Source organism: Callorhinchus milii, unplaced genomic scaffold (genome assembly GCF_018977255.1).
Source record: "Callorhinchus milii isolate IMCB2004 unplaced genomic scaffold, IMCB_Cmil_1.0 Scaffold4, whole genome shotgun sequence".
Classification (NCBI taxonomy): Eukaryota; Metazoa; Chordata; class Chondrichthyes; order Chimaeriformes; family Callorhinchidae; genus Callorhinchus; species Callorhinchus milii.
In genome coordinates this window covers 62,736,576-62,758,970 of record NW_024704745.1, presented here as the reverse complement: position 1 = coordinate 62,758,970, position 22,395 = coordinate 62,736,576, and the positions used below count along the sequence as shown (strand labels likewise).

At 43.9% G+C, this 22,395-nt stretch overlaps 1 protein-coding gene across 1 annotated transcript in view; it reads left to right on the top strand.

Moving 5' to 3' along the window:
* Positions 1–478: 478 nt before the first annotated feature.
* The window catches only part of st6gal2 (ST6 beta-galactoside alpha-2,6-sialyltransferase 2), a 37,888-nt gene continuing 15,971 nt past the window's right edge, over positions 479–22,395 (top strand). The window contains 3 exon segments of the mRNA NM_001292623.1: positions 479–1,406; positions 12,208–12,305; positions 15,765–15,866. Coding sequence (NP_001279552.1) covers positions 479–1,406; positions 12,208–12,305; positions 15,765–15,866 — 1,128 coding nt within the window.

The window sequence follows — 22,395 nt, the reverse complement described above, 5'->3', positions numbered from 1 at the left end:
CAATGCACTGCATTGGAGTCTCAGCTTAGACTATGACTTCACGTCCCAACATGGGTCTTGAATATTTGTGGCCACATGTGCCATATAGAAAGGATTTTCTTGTCCTTCTGCACACAAAAATACCATAAGTAGAATTCCTTTTGGTAACTTCATTTTAAAGGGCACCATCATTAATGGAAAATGTGGCAAACACTCAATGCAATGTGTTGTGGAATATCACTGCTTCACTTGCTTGGGACCATTTGTCTGATGGTTCTTTTTTGTGTGTGTGTGTGTGCCTCTTCTGCCCCCTTTAAGGGGGTAAACGATTGGGATAATTTCTTTGTTAACCTTAAGAAATGCTTGGGTGAATTTTACTTGTTGAGGTTTATTTCTCCTGCTGTGATGCTTCTTGTTAATTCAATCTGTCCTTTTTTTTTAGCTGGCTTTTTCACTCCAGCTGTGCTGAATCCAAGAGGAGTTTGGTGCAGTTTGGACAATGAAAGCCAACACCAAACAGTGGAAGCATCTAGTGCTGATTGGCATACTGGCATGGGCACTCGTCGTCTTGCTGCTGTTTATATATTTCACAGACCTCAAAACAGATGAGCGTCCAGCCAGATCTTTAAGATACACGGAGACAAGAAGTCTCTTCCCCATACAGGGTAAACAGAGAGTTATTGTAGGAAACTTGCAAAATTCAAAGCTCTCGCCAGTTCATGGAGAAAATAACCTGTACTTTGAGGATCATGACGATGATGTGAGTTTGTTGGGTTTAGATTCATTGAATGGTCAAAATCTAAAATGGACTCGCGAGGAGGATAATGGTGAATTTGAAGTGACAAAGAGAGTGAAGGACAGGAAGATTGCTGCCCACCAGCAACCTCCAAACTGGGTGATGGAGCAGGTAGTTAATATTACTAAAGATGCCAACACCTATGATGAAATTGTTGTTCAAGATGCTAAACCTCACAAAAGAGCAATGAAAAGACAGGAACAATCAAGCTATTCAGTAGACCCATTTCTTGACAATCTAGATTCCTTAGACCTAGAGGACTTGCAGTTTTCCAAATCCAAGGCAGTACTTATCAAACTATGGAAGGGAAATTTTACCTACAATGAGCTGAACCCTCGGCTGCAGAGAGCCATGAGAGAATACATATATGAAAATAAGCACGGTGTCCAATTTAAAGGGAGAAGGGGGACTAAAAAATTGAGTGGAGACGAACTTCTCTGTGAGCTGAAAAAACGAGTTAGACTAAGAACCCTTGACGGGAACGAGACTCCATTTTCTCTACTCGGATGGAAAAAGTATGTTCCCAAAATTCCACTGAGCAAGATCAAGCTGAAGCTACGGGTCTTCAGAAAGTGTGCTGTAGTCGCATCTGCTGGTGCAATATTGAACTCCTCCCTTGGAGACGAAATAGGTAGGAATGGAATTTTTGTCACTTAAAATGTAGTACAGTATTTAAGGTGTTTTGTTGACCGGACTTTCTAGTTTGCAAGCCAGATGTCCCTCTATATAAAGAAAAGGCAAGCACTTGGAAAACTTAAAAGATGTTGGTGGAATTGCACTTAAGGTCTGTTATAACCTATTGAGGGTGCAATCTGAATAATAGTATGTTTGTAGTCATATGTTTCTCACAACTGCACTCTGTCCTATGGTGTTCTCCATTGCTCCCTCTGCTTTGAAGGTGGTGACTCATGCTGGAGTAGGTGTAATGGATGAACTGGAAGCTTTCCAGTGCTTTGCCCAGGAACCATTCTTCTGGTTTGAATCTAGACAGTGAGTGTCTAAAGTGTCAAATGGGCTCCTGTCTCTGGAGGTAACTGTGCAGATGCTAAATCAGGATGTACTGCCTTATTGGCACCTGGCTGAGAATGATGAATATAGGACAGATCCTGAATTAGACCTGGGACCTTCTTGGTCTGTATGCACTACATGTGAGATGCTCACAGTAGCATACTTTAACTGCAATAAAATTCCATGGAAATGCCATGTGTGAACATTTCCTTTGAATCTTTTACAACATCTGGAGAAATATGCAGTGATACGTGTGCCAGTGTCTGTCCTTAATATGTGTAAAGGGCTGACAGTGCTACAGTCAAGAGGGTTCGATATATGGGGGAATGCTCTCCCCTGTCTCATTCCCTAGCCACTGGCATAAACTTAATTAACCCACTACTGTGATATTTGATCACTCTGCTACTTTGTGCTGGAAGATTGCTGCTTTCCAGGTGGCTGATTGGAGTGTGCTTATCAGGGAGAGCGGTCATAAAACAGTGAGTGGAGAAAAGTGACCGTGAAGAAGTACACTTTATTTTTGGAGTTAAATCAGTTAAATAGCCAATAGAGCAATGCAATGATTTTAAAAATGTATTATGCCAGAAGGACACAGAACTTTCATTTGCGAATCGACTTATTCTTTTGTTCAATTTAGTATTTAAAAGATGGTTACACTTTATTTTGAAGATAATCTTTGTACCTGCCTGTTCTGAAGACTGCTTGACACAGCAAGTGGCCTTCAGAGTTGGCAGATAGGCAAAAGGTCATGTGCAGCAACATACAACGGTAAAGGTAAAATATTAAAATGAAACAAATTTAGTTTTGAAATCTTATGGCCTGACAACCAGCACGTTGAACATTTTTTCACATGGGAAGCTTGTGCACATGCGCAATGAGCAGGAAGTGTTGTCAGTGCCAGCCATTTTTTTGGAAATGGCTTGAGCCACAACTCCTGAGCCCCACATGTACAGTATAGATTAGGTTACGTTGAGGCATTCATTTTAGCTTTGTGCCCCCGATGTAAGGCAATGCTTGGGTTTATGGACATGAGTGAATGGAGTTCTTCTGTAATAGACCCCAGTAAAACTGAACACTGATATTCTGTGAAAATTGACAGACAAAAATGAGCAGGAAGATACTGGAATAATAATAATAATAATACTAATCCTTGCATTTGATATAGCGCTTTTCACGTCGGGAGGACGTCCCAAAGCGCTTCACAGAACACTGTAAAGTGAATTGACTGTATATTTGTGGGCGAATGCGGCAGCCAATTGCGCACAGCAATGTCCCACAAAGAGTCGTAGATTGAAAATGACCAATTTATTATTGTTTTTGGTTTTGGAGGGATTATTATTAGGCGTGTGGAGTAAGGAAACTTGCCCAAGGTTTCGCCCTGCCTGGAATACCCAGTAGCAGCTGCCATTAGTGTGTTCTGCTGGGTCTGTACTGGTCTCATAATGACCTTCAACAATAAGATCGTAGCAACAAACTGTTTAATGCCTACTTTTATTTTCGGGGATGGGGGAGAACGGAAACTTGAATATGTGACTTACTTAAAGTGGACCTGAAATTGTAGTTTGGGATGAAAACTGCTTTCAAATAAGGTGAAATTCACTTTATCTGCTATTTTGCTCAAGAACTTCCAAAATGTTGCAGCAAAGCTATTAAAATGTTAATATTTTCTGGTTACAAATGAAGATTTGCTCCAAACCTTTTCCTGCATTCGTCAGAAAGCTCATCCTCTCATTCAACGTTCAGATGAAGTGATATTATGTTGTGAATGTTAAAATGTTACATTATTAATGTAACTTGATCTGGGTTTAGGTATGTGGCTAATGAGTTGTATATATTTGTATCAAGCAATTCTGTATGTATGTTCTGTGACACCGCCTCTTGTGAAATCAGGGGAGAAATATTGTGTTGTAAGTGGACTTGATGAAGATCGCGAGATCACAAATTCATAAGACTTGTCTGATGAAGAAAGGCTTCTGGCCCATCTGATCTCATCCCTCCTGAATACCCATCCTACCATCCCCGCTTCAAGCTGCTCTTCTAAATGAGCCTAGCGTCCTGGGCTATACTACCTTTCCTGGCAACTTGTTCCAGTCGTTAATTATCCTCTGAGTAAAGAAAAACGTCCTGGCATCTCTCTTGAAATTGCCCTGTACAACTCTAAACCTAAATCCTACTATCACGATACATCTGAAAGTATTGATCTGGGTTTACTTTTTCAATCCCATTTAAAATGTTATATTTCTATGAGATCTCCTCTGAGTCGTACTCTCTCAAGACTGAAGACCTTAGCTTGTTTAGTTGTTGCTCCAATGTTGAAATGACAAAGACTTAGAATATTTGAATGCAGCTATGTTTTTCTGCTGTGTCACTAAATTCAAGAACAAAGAAAAACAAAAAGTGCAAGGTTTTTTTGGTAAACTGTAGAAAAGTGTGTGGGACACCCTGCCAGGACAAGTGGTGGAACAACCAGGTCTATGTTGTGATTCTTCTTGATGAGATTCCTGCATAAGGAATATTAGTCCACAAATGCAAACAGTTGAGAAATAGCAAACATGAAAAGAAATCACACCCTAAAAGCATGCGTGCAGCAGCCCACTCATTCCTGGGTATCGGCGGGCTTTCAAGCTAAAATGGCTGACTTTCAGTACATTAAGTCACCATTGATATCGCTTCCTGTTTGCTGTGCATATGCAAAGAAGGAAGTGATGATAGTGATGACCTGATGATGCGGAAGTCAGCCATTTTAACTTCCCACGCTAAAGAAGAATGGTTGGCTACCGGGTCATCAGGTCACCATTGATGTAGTTTCCTGCTTTGTGCAGGAATTGACTGAACAGGGACCCGATAACCCAGACATTTGGGCATTATTTGTAGCAGAGGAACAGTCTGGCTGCATTGCATGTATATGCAGTGAAATCGGCTGTTGCACCTCATATTCTATTTGTTTTTGTTACCTCTACAGTTTTACACTTTAAATGAAAGTATTATTCTTTGCTATGTAAATTCCATATTATAACAGTAGATGGAACAAAACCCACCCACATACACACAGGTTTTAATTTTGTACATGCAAATATCTTGTGCATCAACTGGGCTGGTGTTCCACTTTTAGAATGTTTATCAGACCATTGAAAATATGAATTCAAATAAAGGTTTGTAGATTGGGAGTGATATTCTTCCCATTTGGAACCTGTTAACTCTGTCCAGCTAGGACTGTGGCTTACAATCAGTGGGAAGCTTATTGGTCGGCCAGTGCTCTCGGTGGTAATCGATATGCTCTTAGCTGGTTTGCAGATTGCAAATGTCTGACGTTTTCTCAAATTGGCCTCCTGTTTCAATATGAGCCTCAAATGTCATTCATCGCTATAATGAGGAACAAATGGGGAAAAAGAGCAGGATTTCTGTTTTGATCCCAAGCACGCATCCCTAAAGTTAGCTAGAAATTTTGGAAGAAAGGTTGTGTATCTGCCCCATCAAGTCCATTATATTAGCTTGTGTCACCTCTAGAATTGTAATCCTATTCCCTCCAGTCTTACTCTCTTGTATTTATATTTCATTCTTTCCCTTTGAAAATCTCAATCCATTTGGCATTCATGGGATTCCAGGGGCATTGCATCTGTATTCTCACAACCCTTTATATGAACTAATGTTTTCTTTGCTCACTTTCAACCTATTTTTGCTCTCGTTTTATTAGTCAGGAAGGTCCAACGCACTTTTGAAGGCAGGGCTTTGGAGAGCAGACATGGGGAAGGGATTCTTCCAATTTGGCTCATAATGCCTCTGAAACCAAAGTCCAAGCTTGCCAGACAGTGCTCTCAATGGGGCACTTTCAGCTGGTTAAACTCTAGCATTGCACACTCTGAGGTCCCCAAATCTTGGCATCTGCCCTCCCCAGCATTACACTTTCTGACACTGCTATTTTTACTCCTGGGTAAGGATGATCGTCCCTCCAGGAGAGAATGCAGATTCCATTTTAGACGCGGGGAAATCTCCGTAGGTGCCATGCCTATGTTTGGTTTGAACAAGTGTGGTGATGAGGTTCCATATGTGTCAAGATACCCAGCTGGCCATATTTGTTTTAATGTCCCCTTGTTCTGCATGTTTCCTTACTCTACACGGCTCTGTTTACTAGCAATAAGTAGGAAAAGTTGTCAGTCGATTGGTGGATCGCTTTTCCAGTGGTAAAAATTACTTCCAAAAAATACTAATTTGGTCACTCAATCCATGACTTTGTGTGGGACACTGCTGTTCGCAATTGGCAGCCAAGTTTCGCTCACAAAATTTACAGTCAATTCACTTTGCAGTAAATTCTGTGAAGCGCTTTGAGACATCTCAAAGATGTGATAAGGCACTATATCAAATGCAAGGATTATTATTGTTATCTAGGCAATATAAGACAAGTTTACCCAGGTTCTCATCATAGCTCAGTACCTTCGTTCCAGGTATTATTCTGGTGATTTTTAAATGCATCTTGAAGAAAGCTGCATTGGAAGTTGAAGGGAACAAATAACAAAATATTATAGTATCCACTAAAAAGCTTGAACAACAGAAGAGCAAGTCTGCCATCTCATGGTGGTAAAGAGATTTGCAACACTACAATTTTTTTCCTTTCATTATAAATGTTGCACACATTCAGACTTGTATGTCTTTATTTCAGGTGTCATTTCACATTATAATTGCCTTCAATTATCAGTCCATTTATTTTAATAACCAGCGGGAGTTTAGATTCCATATTGTATGTTGAGTCTGTTTCTTACATCTCAGTTCTGTACATGGAAATTACGTTTAACAGTCTGATCACTAGCAAGGAACCCATTTACTAAAGGTCACATCAAAATATATATCCAGGCCAGGAATGTGCATTTTATTGTTTTGCCTTCAGTTTAACACCCATCACAGATTTTCTGCGAAAAAGGTTCAATCTGTGCAATAAGTTTCACATTTAACTTTATACAAAGGGCATTATTGTGAAGGTACCGACTACACAATTGTGTTTGATGGGATGAACAAAAGGTGTGTGTGTTAAACTGCAGATGTTTTACAAGGCAATGAGGTTGAAAATGCACCATTTGTGAACCAGAAGTTGCATTTTGGTTTGAGTCTTGTTCTGGTGGAGAAGTGGTCGAAAAAGTTCACCAGAAGGTTGGGAAGCAAATCTCCAGCTGCAACTTGGCCTTTTCCAGCCTTTGTATTGATTTTTTTCAAGGGAATGGGCAACTCCAATCAATAGAGCTGCAACTTATGGACCAGCTGATCTCTGGTTCAAATCCTGGTCTGTGCTAAGTTTGCTGGTCTCAGCTGGGACTGCAAAGAGAGGTTAAATTAGCCCAACCTTCCCAGGATTAGAGAGGAGAAAAACAGCTAGGTGGGGAGCAGTCAAGCTCAGTTGTAGTGCCCCCTACATTTGCCTTTTATTGCTGACACATTGCTGATGCGTGAATCTTGGCCACCTGGTGGGATACCAGAGGACAACTAGTGCAGTGGAACCACATCAAACCTAAAGGAGGAGCAAGAGTTGAGAGGCATATGTCAATGAGGAGAAAAACTGGGGAAAAAACGCAACTGGACACGCTAAATATAGAGAGAATCTAGTGGTGAATTGTGCGATTTTAGGAGCAACCAGAAGTTACGATGAGCCTAGCTCCAGCTAGTTTGCAAATGTTGCATTTATGACCCCAAAGCATCTCTTCTGTTTTTTTTAGTTGCATCGCTACTCAAATGAATTCTAGCAGCTTACACAGGCAATTGCATTTTAATACATTTCTTTTAAAAATATATTTTGTCTCTTTCATGGCTTGCCGGATATGTATCCTGGATTCTTGTGAAGAGGGCGACTGAGCAATTGATGTACAGGAAATGTGTACAGACCTATGGACTGGTATCCAAAGCTGGAAAAAGGAATAAGATTTGGGTTTGATTATTGACCATCTTTGTTCAATGTGAGGTTGTTATCAACAAAGCAGAGATACTAAGTCCAAGTTAAAACTTGATTTTCCATGAATTTGAATTAGCTAGTCGGTAAAGTTATATTTAAATATTATCTGCAGTTTTGTGTGTCCTGCATTCAAAAGAACATTAATATGCTGGAGTATGCACTGATATGCACTGCAAGATAGGTCATGCAAGAATTCTGTCTCTTGAGGCACTCATTACCGAGTTCAATGCAAAAGCTTAGGCAAGTTTCCTTACTCCACACGCCTCTGTTTACCTAGCAGTAAGTAGGAACCCGGTTGTTAGTCAATAGGCGGATCACTTTCCATGGGTAATAAACACTTTAAAAAAATCCATGACAGTGGGACACTGCCGCATTTCGCCCACAAAAATATTCAGTGAATTCACTTCACCGTATATTCTATGAAGGACTTTGAGATTTCTCAGCAATGTAATAAGGCACTATATCAAATGCAAGTTTTATTATTAAGCTCAATGGTGGGTATCCCCATATCTAACTGGAGAAAGGCTAACAGTGCCCACTGGCTCAAGAGGCATTAGCTCAGTTCACATCTCAGGGTGAAATGGATAACTTTTCATAATAGATTTGGGTGAAATCTGTTATGAAATGTTGTAAATGTATTCATGTTATCTCTCTGGAGGGGTGGCCCCCATCATTCAAACAGCTTTTCACAAGTATCTAAATGCTATCTGGAAAGAGTGGCAAATAACCTGAGGCAAAACCTCCAAGTAGACAACCATAAGATGCAGGAGTAGGCCATTCGGCCCCTCGAGCCTGCCCCGCCATTTAATAAGATCATGGCTGATCTTCTAACCTAATTCCATTTACCCGCCCTATCCCCATATTTCTTAATCCCTCTATCCTTTAGAAATGTATCAACCTCGGTCTTGAATATGTTCAAGGACTGAGGATCCACAGTCTTCTGGGGTAGAGAATTCCACAAATTCACTACCCTCTGAGTGAAGAAATGTTTCCTCAACTCGGTTCAAAAAGGCTGACCCTAATCTTGAGACTGTGACCCCTAGTTTTAGATTCTCCAACCAGGGGAAACTGTCTCACAGAATCCACCCTGTCAAGACCCTTAAGAATCTTATAGGTTTCTATAAGATCATCTCTAATTCTTCTATATTCTGGAGAATATAGGCCTAGTTTACTCAACCTATCCTCATAGGTCAACCCCCTCATCCCAGGAACCAACCTAGTGAATCTATGATTCACCCCCTCTAAGGCGAATATGTCCTTTCTTAAATAAGAAGACCAAAACTGCACACAATATTTTAGGTGTGGTCTCACCAAGGCCCTATACAACTGCAGCCAGACTTCCCTACTCTTGTACTCTAACCCTTCTATATTCGGAGTCCTGTAGCTCAGTGGTTAGAGCACTCGCTTTGCAAGTGAGAGACCTGAGTTCAATTCCAGGCAGGGCGGAACCTTGGGCAAGTTTCCTTACTCCACACGCCTAATAATAATCCCTCCAAAAACAATAATAAATTGGTCATTTTCAATCTACGACTGTTTGTGGGACATTGCTGTGCACAATTGGCTGCCGCGTTCACCCACAAATATATAGTCAATTCACTTTACAGTCTGTTCTGTGAAGCGCTTTGGGACGTCCTCCCGACGTGAAAAGCGCTATATCAAATGCAAGGATTATTATTATTTGCAACGAACGCCAACATGGCATTAGCCTTCCTAACAACAATTTACGTTTATCACCCTTCATATAGGATTATGTCTCAGAGCCCTTCACAGTGGTCATGGGTGGTGTAGTGTTTCTGGATGATCAGAGCTCTCAAAGTGTACTTAAGACAAACAGCTTTTCTTATTCTATACTTTATGTGCACTTGAATTGCTGATAACTGGTTCTTAGCAATTGCTGCCTACCCTCTCAGCAGTGGCAAAGTACACAGAGACAGCAATCTTCTTTTCTGGAGAAAGCAGTTTCATTAGGAGAAATGGAAAAATTCCTTCTCTTCAGTACTTCCATTATTTTTCTATTTTCTGTTGACATTTATTGGCAAAACAACACAGCCGCTGTAGCAAGCAAGCCCATGAGCTGTGGTAACAGAATGGAATGCTACACAGGTTTGGGTGGGACTGTAACTGACTTGAATTGATCTGATAACCTTCATGCTTTCTATTTTTTCCATTAAATAAAAACCTCTTACAAAAATTCTTGGCCTGTTAACTGCAGTATTCGACCACAGGTAGGGGATCCAAGTCTGAATCCAAGGCTATTGACATTTGAACTCGGGCAAATCCCTAGAAGGTAAGTTTTTGTCAGTTTCAGGTGGAGAAAGAGAGAAGGTATCCAGGGGAAGGAGGCTGATTCCTGCCTTTTCATTTGGACTTGCTGGAAAGTTTCAGTGAAAGCATCTCCCATATATTTGGAGGCAAAACCACCCTAATCACTTGACCAACTAAAGAGAAAGTGTTGTTTTTAGAGGTTAGATCATCTGAGAAGGTTTGTATTGTAATACCACTTGGGCCATTGCAATTATTGTTGTCTAATTGTATTTTATGAAGTGAAGATAAATTAATGCTAATGATACTGCAGTGATTGTACCAATGGTATTGAAACAAATGGGGGGATGACAATTGCAAGGTGTGTTTTGAGACATTATCGCATACATCAGGTGTGATGCGAGACGTAACATATATTGAACTGGAAAAATCAAGGCAAAATCATTCAAAACAGATATCAAATCCAACTCTGAAAGAATGATTCTAAAGAGTAAATCTCTTGTTTATTGAATCATCACAAGAAAAACTGTGGGACCTTTATTCTGCCATGTGCAAAATGAAAAGATGAAAATTTTGTAACTGCTTCCAAAGGTCAATTTTTAATTAACCCTTCATAATAGGCAAGAATTGGTCATTCCTTTTTGTATTGAAGAACACAACTATTCACTACAACTGGCATTGCCACTATCAACTATACAGCTCTGTACTTAGTTCACTTGGAACCAAGTGCATGTGCCATGAGTTGACCTCATGGATGATGAGTTTATGTAGCTCAATGGTTAGAGCACTCACCTCACAAGCGAGAGACCTGAATTTGATTCCCGGCAAGGCGAAATGTTGAGCAAGTTTGCTTACTGTACACACACCTCTGTTTATCTAGGAGGAGGTAGTAAGTAGGAACCCGGTTGTTTGTCAATTGCCAGATCAATTTTCCAGGGGTAATAATCCCTTCAAAAACAATAATAATAATAATTTGGTCACTTCACTCCATGATTGCTTGTCGGACACTGCTGTGCGCAATTGGCTGCCACATTTCACTCACAAAATATACAGTCAATTCACTTAAAGAGTATATTCTGTGAACCACTTTGAGACTTCTCGAAGACATGATAAGGCACTATATCAAATGCAACGATTATTATTTAATCCATGAGAAAGTGGCCGTGAGGATAAGTTAGGCTTTGCGTTTTGGACAGTACCAGAGATACAAAGATGGCAATGCCCTGCATTGTTCTTAAGGGGGAACATTTTCTGTTGGAAAACTGTCAAAAGAATTGTTGAAAGTTTATGGCATAGAAAGAGACTATTCATGCCAATGTGTCGATGCTGGTGCCAGCTCTCTGACTGGAGCAATCTGCTTTATTCCCATAGCCCTGCTCTTTCCCCCGCATTCACTCTTCACTCAAGTATTCATCAATCTAACACGTTTGTCAAGTGGGAAAAAAACTTTTCTGGCTGGTATTCATATTTTCATCTGTGTTCATCATTGTTAGTTTTCACATTGAGACACTCGCTGACTTTGCCAGCTATTCTCAGTGAATCTAACAAGGAAATTACAGAATAAAAATCTGAATGTTTTCTACCAATTGTGTTAATTTTCTCCCAGAATGTCTACATTGACTACTTTATAACTGTTTATAATGTATTTTCAGACATCAAGCTAGTGAGACACTATTTTAGTTCTGTACAGATAGTGCTTATTAAATAAAGTCAATCGAAGCAATGAAACACATTGATTCTTGTCAATACATCCCAATTAATGTGGCAGTGAAGTGATTTGTGCGAATATTTTTGGTGCACTGTCCCCAATGTAGAACCTACACATCCAAGGCCTAGAAGGCAATTGTCTCTTAAAATTTAAGATTGAGGAAGGTTTGCAAACTTGGTCTTAATTTGCAATTTGGTTTTCTGCAGTTTTTTAAAATGATACAGCTTTTGAATTAAGGTAAATCTTTTTGGGATCTGTTTAAAAACTGGCTTGAAAATTAAGCCTGAGATTTTAAGTAATTTTCTGTGCAATCTTTAATTAAGATAAAATAGTCTTGCAGGCTAAGACCATGTCGATTTTTCATTGCTTCAGAGACTTGCCTCCAAATGGAATTGAACCTGAGAGTAACAGTTGCTTGAGATTCTCTGAGGACAGAGTCATATAAAGTAGTGGACTACAGTTTGGCTCTCATTACCTTTTGAAAAGATGGGCGTAAGAGCTATTTTTCTCCCCTCTTAGATTCCCATGATGCAGTTATGAGATTCAATGCAGCCCCAACAAAACTTTACGAGCAAGATGTTGGAAGCAAAACCACTATCCGGATTCTCAACTCTCAAGTGAGTGAATCTACACATTATTTTTCTTTCAGTTTAGCTTGTTTAAGGGCAGGGTTCATTGTGATGTAATGTGGCTCAGTTGGTAGGACTCACTATTAGGTATAGGCAAACCAGCATTATAGGGTCAGCCTTATAATGGGGTTCTACTGCCTAAATATTGTTGATGAATATTGCAAACAGTAGGAGACCTGATGGAGCCCTGTAACACTCCATTGGAGACTGACCCCAGTTAGTTCCTATTCCACTTTGTTCCTTGTGTCTGTAAAATGTTGACATCTTCTCTAATCTCTATTCCAGCGCCTTGGGACGTACTTCTGATGTGAAAGACGCTATACAAATGTAATTTTGTTGTTGTATTCTATGCTTTGCATTCTTGTTCATTTTCATATCATCTACTGTTCCTCACACATTTAGTTTCTTTCCCAAACTTCCTCCATACAATTTCCCATACACTTTTCTCTTTTAAATTGTATTGTATTATCTGTGGTCTGACCTCTTCTCCAACTCTCATCTTGGTGAATTTATCAAAGAACCTCCCTTCAATAATCTGCTTTAAACTATCTATTCAGCCTCTCTTCTTCCCAGACCTTTCCACTTGGCAATTTGCTAACATTGATCCTGCTCCTAAGAAAAGTAACCCCTCTTAATCTTACACCTACCACTCTGTTGCTCTTTTGTTATGGTCTGTACTGTTATTGGAATATTTCATTCATTTCTGATTAATTTATGGATTGAGCGCACTGGAGAGGTTATGAAGGAAAGAGCAAGATCAGTGGGCTTCTGGAAACAAAAGTGGTGAAAAATGCGATATTGCATTGTGTATTTTTCACCCTGGTTGCATATTTTAGAAGAGCTTTGACTCAAATAACTTTTTATTCTGCAGGTTGTTGCATACAGGTTCTGCAGATTGTTTAAATTCTACTACAAAATACAGCCACTACACTTTTTTTGGTCAGCCAAGTGTTTGACACATGCTAAAATTCATCAGCTTCTTAACAGAAAACAAACCAAATGTAGAATGCCACATACATGTTCCACCTACACGTGGGAATATCCCTGTATCTGGAATGGAATGTGCACTCTCTTCCTGGATGGAAGCATCCTGCTCCTCTCACTCTCTCCATGATCCCCTCCAATCGGCTTTCTGTGCTGCCTACAGCACAGAAACTGGTCTGGTCAAGGTCAAAATGACATCCTGACAATGTGTGACCAGGGTTCCCTCTGCTTCCTCATCCTCCTCGACCTCTCCGCCACCTTCGACACCATGGACCACTCAATCCTCCTCCACCGCCTCTCCTCCCACCGCAACCTTCAAGGTTCGGTCCTTGACTGGTTCAGGTCCTACTTTCACACTGCCTCCACTTCGTCACGGCAAACAACTTTTCCTCCAGCCCCCGCACTTTCTCGTTCGGTGTTCCTCAGGGCTCTGTCCTCGGTCCCCTCCTCTTCACCCTCTACATGCTCCCCCTTGGTGACATCATCCCCAGACATGGGGTAAATTTCCACATGTCTGCAGATGACACCCAACTCTGTCTCTCTGCTTCCAACCTGAACTCCAGGACTACTGGTGTCCTGACCGACTGCCCGTCCGACATCAAGTCCTGGACGAGGGCCAACTTTTTCCAACTCAACGTCAGCAAGATTGAGGCCCTCCTGATTGGCTCGCGCCAGCGCCTCCGCACCTCAGGCGCTGGCAGCATCAGCTTCCATGGCTGCACACTCAACCTCACTAAGCCAGTCAGGAACTTGGGTATCTTGTTTGACCCGGAACTGTCCTTTCTCCCCCTCATCCGCGCCATGACCGGCACTGCCTAACACCACCTCCGCAACATTGGCAGACTCTGCCACTGCCTCACCCCTCAGGCTGCCGAAACCCTAACCCACACATTCGTGACATCAAGGCTCGATTACGGGAACTCCCTCCTCGTCAGGCCTTCCCAACTCTTCCCTTCACAAGCTGCAGATCATCCAAAACTCTACAGCTCGTGTACTCTCGCTCACCAGGCTCCGCGACCCCATCACTCCCACCCTCGCCCAACTCCACTGGCTCCCCATCCCCAGGGGATCGAGTTCAAGATCCTCGTCCTCACCTTTAAGGCCATCCATGGCCTTGCCCCCTCCTACCTCTCTGACCTGCTGACTCCCTACCAACCTGCCCGCTCCCTCCGTTCAGTGGGCTCCGGCCTGCTCCATGTCTCCCGTCCAACCCGCCCTACCATCAGTGGCCGGGCTTTCAGGCTCTCTGCCCCCCCACACTCTGGAACTGCATCCCACGGTCACTTCGCCTCGCTTCCTCTCTTGCCTCCTTCAAGACCGGTCTCAAGACCCTTCTCTTCGATTGTGCCTTTGGTCGCCCTCCCACCTCTCTGCCTTCACTCACCCCTACACCAACCCTCCCCCATGTTCGGCCCCCAACACCTGACTGTTCAGTGCTTTGGGATGTCCTTCCGATGTGAAAGGCACTTTATAAATGTAATTTTGTTTGTTTGCTCACCTAATCCCAGAGCATATTAAGATGAGGTTAGTTTGGGAATCCCAGAGCGTGTGTTGGGGTACTGCTGGAGTTTAACTAGCTTAACCCTAAATAGCTTGTCATTGAAAGCCCTGTCTTGCAAGCTTCCCACTGCTTGTCCAGCAAGGCCCACACTAGCCATTAGGAATTGGCTTGCAGGATTAATAGGGGCTGGGTGGGAAGAATCCTTGGTACCAGTGACTGGACTGCTCCTCTATGTTCTGCCAATGAGCCAGGGTGATTGGTCTGTCAAAAATAGCAACAACAGCTTGGCTCTTTATAGTGCTCTTCAGTCAGGCGAGAATCTTAGAGCGCACCAGTTCCCTGGATATGTCTGACTTTGGAACTGGACAACTGAGACCACCACAGAGGATTGACTTAATTCTGATACTTGATACACTTTACCATGAAATTCTGGGAGGGGTCCTCCTGACCTATAAGACCATATGTCAAATGCAAGGTGTTGGTTTTGGGACGCTTTCCTGTGTGAAGGGCGCTATATAAATACTATAAGTCCTATTTAAAGTTAGATTGAAGGTATTTGGCATGCGCTACAATGCAAAGTGCCATATTGATTAAATGTCTTGTGCTTTTTCGCAATGGAGATTTCCCATCAGTAACACATTTTAATGAAATGTTTGCTTTTGTGAGTTGCGAAGAAATAGAGGTGTGTGTGGCATAATCTGATTTACAGCTCTAAATAAATTGATCATTTAGCATATCCATTCTCCTAAAAATAATTAATTTATACAGCCTGTGTCATTACTTTTCTCCATTAATATAATTTAGATTTGTTTCATATAGATTTATGAACTCCAATGTATAATCTCATCCCATTTGTAAGTATTTGTGTGGTGCCTCGTGTTGCCAAATTGAAACTGTTTTTGTAGAATAATGATCAATTTTATTAAAAAAATTTAAAAAATTGTTTGCATCTTATTTTTCAGATACTTGCAAACTCAAAACACAACTTTATTAATAATGCTCTGTACAAGAATATTATTTTAGTGGTCTGGGATCCTGCGCCTTACTCCATAAATCTCATTAAGGTAAGTGGGACTGAAACTGACATTTCTGATGGGTTATTTCCAGTTTCCCAGAGGTCTAACATTTCTCATGGTTTTAGACCTTAATTATTGTATTTTCGTTTGCTCGGCTGGGTGTCTTAAACATGCGGAAACCTTAAGAGTATCCAAACCAAACTGAGAATTCCATGCATCCCACATACAGATGGAAATTCCAGAGATAGATTATTGGAATGGAATGCGCACTCTCTCCCTGTATTCTACGTTAAAATTGTGCAGAATTGTGGAAAATTACCAGCTTTACTTTGGAATCGGTTCTTACAAATTTCTTTGGTCTTGAATTGTCCTCTGCCCTTTTGAAGTTGATGAAAGGATTAACATGCCTTAAAACAGGGTTCTCCAACTAATCGATCGCCACTAGGTGGCATCTCGTGCATACTCGATAACAAAAAGAGGAAGGAACAATATTTACAGTAGTTTAAACATTAAAATTTATATTTTTACTTTGCAACGCATGACATACTTTGTGCATCTGGCTTTGTTTTTAATTGGACTCAATAACGCAGTTCTATCACGCCTTTCTTATTTTTTTGATCGTGTGAGAGTGCCATCTAGCAGTGATTGACTGGTTGGAGACCCCTGCTTAAAATATCTTCCTTACAGTGAAGATAAGTGGGATTGAACAGTCTCTGAAAAATGCCCCTGATAATGTGATAAAGAACGACTGCTTCCAGCTCCACATGACTCTCCTGGTTACTCCCAGCAGTGTTGAAGGTGCTTATTAACTTGGTCATATCATCTTCAATTCCCTAAAGACATGCCTTGTTTGGAAATGCAAATTATTTTACCTGCCCCTAACTACAGTAACTCAGCAATAAAATTAGCATTTTGGGCTGCTTGTGTATTTATGGCGCAAATTTGATGGTCCTCCTCATGTGAAAGGCATTATATCAGATGTAAAGATTATAAACTTGCATCATAATACAGGGTGCTGTAAAAAAAAAACTCTGCGTCAACTCTCCCCCGCCCCCACCCCCAGGGCTCACATCAGAGCCCACCATGGTCCTGTTGGGTTGGCTGCCCCAACCCCAGCCTATGGGCTAATGCCATCCACCTGACCGCTCGCTCCCGGTCCCCACATGCGAACTATGGCTGCCGCTTTGACCCGAGCCCCCTCAGCCCCTCTCTCCCTCCCCCCTCCTCTCTACCCCCAAACCCTTCCCCCTCTGCATCTCTCCCGCTCTGTCCTCCTCTCTCTCCGTCTCTCTCGCCTTCTATCCCCACTTGACCCTCCCACAACCTCCCTCTGCTCCAGCCTGGGAATCCTCCGCCAGGCTCACCGTGGCACTCGGCTTTGGCTGTCCAGCAGCAGCCACACCGACTGCCCCATTCCCCACCACACTCGCCAGCCACCCCGGTCACAGACCCGGGGAGCCAACCTCTCATCCCCATTTCCCCCACCCCTGCCTCACAACCTGGACCCCCCTTACCCCCCCCCCACACACCCTTCTGTCAACCGCTCCCTCCACATCGGACTACAAAACGTCCGCTCCTTGTCTGTAACAAGGCCCTGGTCATCAACGATCTCATCCTTGATGAGAACGTTGACATCATGGCCTTAACGGAAACCTGGCTCACCCCAGGTGACACCTTCCCCCTCACGGAGGCCACACCACCCGGCTACACCTCCCACCACATCCCTCGCCCCAACCGCCGTGGCGGTGGTGTAGCCCTTATCTCAAGGATACCACTTGCCCTATCCCTCTACTCCTCTGGCTTTTTCCCCTCTTTCGAGCACCTCACCCTCTCCCACCCCTCCTTCCTCTCGCTCAAAATCCTCCTCCTTTACCGGCCCCCTAAAACCTTTCCCAACTTCATCTCCGATATTTCTACCCTACTAACATCTCTCTGCCTCTGCTCTGATCGCCTCATCATCCTGGGCGACTTCAACCTGCACTTCACCCCCTCCTGCTCCATCTCCTCGGACTTCTCTTCCCTGCTCTCCTCGCTCAACCTCTCCCTCCACATCAACTCCCCCACTCACAGTCACGGCCACCCACTCGATTTGGTGATCACCCGGGGCCTCAGTGTCTCGGATGTCACTATCACCGACAAGGCCGTCTCCGATCACCACTTCATCTCCTTCACCACCTCCACCCCCCTCCCCACCTCCACCAGACCCACCACCATCTTCTACCGCCCCTGGAAGAAGTTACCCCCACAATCCCTAACCGCTGCCTTGGAGTCCTCTGAACTCCTCTCCCTCTGGCCTTCAACCCTCACTGACCCCTCTTCTCCTCTCACCCTCCTCCACAACACCTCTGCTCCACACTCAACACTCTTGCCCCCATCACCTCCCGTACTGTCTCCTACTCTCGCTCCTCCCCCTGGTTCACCACCCACCTCCGCTCACTGAAGAGCCAGGTGTGGGCCGCTGAACGCACCTGCCTCAAATCTGGCCTAACGGTCCACCGACAAATCTGGCTGGACCTCCTCAAAATCTACCGCTCCACTCTAGCCTCGGCCAAGTCCTCCTTCTACTCCAGGATAATCCTGGAGGCGAAGAACAACCCCAGGCTTCTGTTTTCTACCACATCCCGACTCCTTCGTCGTCCCCCCGCCACCCTGCGCAGGTCATCTCCTCCAACCGTCACTGTGAGGAGATGCTGGATTTCCTTGAATCCAAAATCAAGGGAATCTGCTCCACGGTCACTTCCCCTCCAACCTTCACCCACCCCCCGCCTCACACTCCGACTCCTACCCATCCTCCCCTACACACTTTCGTACCCGTTTCCCCACCCTCTGTCACCAAACTCATCCTATCCCTGAAACCCACCACCTGCTCCCTTGACCCCATCCCCACTCCACTCCTTATCTCCCAGCTCCACCTCCTTGCCCCACATATCACAGACATCGTCAACCTGTCCCTCTCCTCTGGCTCTGTTCCCATTCCCTTAAAAACTGCCACCATCACTCCCACCTTGAAAAAACCCTCCCTTGATGCGTCGCAGCTATCAAGCTACCGGCCCATCTCCAACCTCCCCTTCCTGTCCAAGGTCCTTGAACAGTTGTCGCCTCCCAGCTGTGCTCTTTCCTCTCCACCCATTCATTATTCGAACCCCTTCAGTCGGGTTTCCGTGCTGCCCATAGCACAGAAACTGCCCTGGTCAAGGTCACCAATGACATCCTGACCATCTGTGACCAGGGCTCCCTCTGCCTCCTCGTCCTCCTCGACCTATCGGCAGCATTCGATACGGTCGACCACGCTATCATCCTCCACCGCTTGTCCTCCCACCTCAACCTTCAAGGCCCTGTCCTTGAGTGGTTTAGGTCGTACCTCTCCCACCGTCTTCACCTTGTTTCCACGAACGGCTTTTCCTCCAGCCCCGCACTGTCTCGTGCGGTGTCCCTCAGGGCTCTGTCTTCGGTCCCCTCCTCTTCACCCTCTATATGCTCCCCCTTGGTGACATCATCCGCAGACATGGGGTTAACTTCCACATGTATGCGGATGACACCCAACTCTACCTTTCCTCCTCTACCCTCAACTCCACGACCACCGATGTCCTGACAGCCTGCCTGTCCGACATCGAGTCCTGGACGAGAGACAACTTTCTTCAGCTCAACGTCCGCAAAACTGAGGCCCTCCTGATTGGCTCACGTCAGCGCCTCCGCACCTCAGGCGCTGACAGCATCAGCATCCAAGGCTGCACTCTCCACCTCTCAAAGCCAGTCAGGAACCTCGGTGTTCTGTTCGACCCTGAGCTGTCCTTTCTCCCTCATATCCGCGCCACAACTGCCACCGCCTTCCATCACCTCCGAAACATCGCCAGACTACGGCACTACCTCACCCCTCACGCTGCTGAAACTCTGGTCCACGCCTTTATCACCTCAAGGCTGGACTATGGGAACTCTCTCCTCGCCGGCCTTCCCGGCACCTCCCTCCACAAGCTGCAGGTCATTCAGAACTCTGCAGCTCGTGTACTGTCCCGCACCAGGCTTCGCGACCACATCACTCCCACCCTCGCTCGCCTCCACTGGCTCCCCATCCCCCAGAGGATCGAATTCAAGATCCTCATCCTCACCTACAAGGCCATTCACGGCCTCGCTCCCTCCTACCTCTCTGACCTACTATCCCCCTACTTACCCGCCCGTACCCTCCGTTCCTCTGGCTCCGGTCTGCTCCACATCCCCCGCCCCAACCGCCCTACCATCGATGGCCGGGCCTTCAGTCTCTCAGCCCCTAGGCTCTGGAACTCAATCCCCCAGGATGTTGGCCAGGACTGTGAGAGAAATCCCATTCTCTTTCTCGAATATTGGCATAGTATCTTTAACGTTGACCTGAACAGACAAAGGGGACCTTGGTTTAACATCTTATCCAAAGGATGGGATCCCCAGCAATTCTTTTTCATCTCCATGTTCTAAGCCTGTTGAAACCGTGCAAGTGGGTGTCTGAGTCAGAAGGTTGTGGGTTCAAGACCACAGTAGGAGTTTGAGCTTATGCAGTGCAGGGAAGAACAGCTGTGCTTTGGAAGAGACATTAGATCAAGACCTTATCTGCCTGTTGAAGGCATTATAGCTCACACGATACAGTGAGGCCTCATTATAATGTGATGGTTAGATCCATAAATTCGCAAACCACACTTGCAGGATAGTCTGAAAGCTGGTTTCACTATACCTGTAGTGAGCTCACTTGCTGCTCACTGGTTGGTTCCTGAGCTTAAAAAAAGGCCAATATCTGGGTTATCAGATTTCCTCTGACACCATTTCTTGTGCACATGATGCAGGAGATGCCAATAGTGACAAGCTAATAACCCGGATGTCAGCCATTTTAGTAAGAAAGCTACTGGCGTGTGGTGTGGGCTTGCTGTGTGCATCCACAGTGAATCATGTTGAAACAACAACAACAACTTGGATTTATATAGCGTCCTCCACGCCGGACAGCGTCTCAGAGCAATTCACAGTAATGGATCCATTCTTGCAATCCTAATAAAGTATTGACTATTTTAAAGTGCTGATCTGGAAGAGGCACAATTAATGATGTTAGTGGTTTGCTTCTGTAAGAAATAATACTCAAAGGGAGGAATAATAAATATATAATTACAAGAAATATTCTTATATTATAAAGGCAGTGTTTGTTGTATTTGCATGATAGACAATTGCTGCTGATTCCAATACAAAATGATAATAATCCTTGCATTTGATATAGCACTTTATCAAAGTCCTCGAGACATCTCAAAGCGCTTCACAGAATACACTGTAAAGTGAATTGACTATATTTTGTGGGCAAAATGAGGCAGCTAAGCACAGCAGTAGTAAGAAAGCTTACCCAACATTTCTCCCTGCTGGAAATTAAACCTAGGTCTTTCACTTGCAAGGCAAGTGCTCTAACCACTGAGCTACAGAAATGATAAAATGTACTTTTATCATTTCAATTTCTTAGCAGAGTAGCTCATTAACGTCCCTCATAATGGTATCAATGTGGCCAAGCTGAGCAGACAGCAGCTGCATATTCCTATCAGATCAAGACCTTATGTGTGCTTGTGTTCAGAGGCTGCCAACAATGACTGGTGAGATAAGCTCACTGTCACATCTGCCACTCTAGCTGATCTGGAAAAGACAGCCACTCTTTATTATTAATAATAATAATAATATTTGCATTGATATAGCGCCTTATCACATCATCAAGATGTCTCAAAGAGCTTCACAGAATACACCGTAAAGTGAATTGACTTTTATTGTACGAGACTAAATTGTTAGGGGGTTTAGTGTGGGTGAGTATGGGGATGAGTTTTGGATCAGCTGGATCCTGTGCTGGGTGGAGCTGGGCCGAAGAGAGTATTTGAAACGTTGAGTCTCGAAGTGATGGCTGTGTCTGGGGTAAGGTATGATCCAAGGCAGGCAATGTGACGGAGATGGAGGAAGGCAGTCCTGGTCAGGGACCGGATGTGGGGAAGGACAGCTGTGGGTTGCAAACCGGTTCGGTGAGTCTGAGGGATAGACCGGGGGAGGTTGAGGAGGTCAGAGCCGCAGGACAGAAGACGTTGATGGGAGCCAAGGAGTATGGCTTCCATCTTGTCAATATTTAGTTGCAAGAAGTTTGCACTCATCCAAGCACTGATGTCTGCCAGACAAACTGACAGAATATCAGCGGACCTGGAGTCGCAGACAAATCATCAGTAAACACTGATAGATTTCAGCCAAGAGCTGCCTATTCTTGGGCATCTGCTGTGCAGCACCAATACCTAATACTGGTTCCTCTTCAATTTTGCAGTCCAAATCATGGTAATATTTTCTAGTTACATAGGAACAGGATTAGGTCTTTCAACTCATCAAGCATGATCCCCCCATTTTATTAGGTCTCAGAAGATTTTTAAATTTCATTTCCCCAGCTCTTTCTCCAACCCAGGATATGGAGGTGGTGGAAGGATATGGAGAAAGGTGTCTGTTTTTTGATCAGCTGGCTGTTAATTGTCACATTATCATGCTTAAAAATATTCACACCACAGTTCCACATATGTAAGCCACCTACAACATTCCATGTGTAACTTGAATA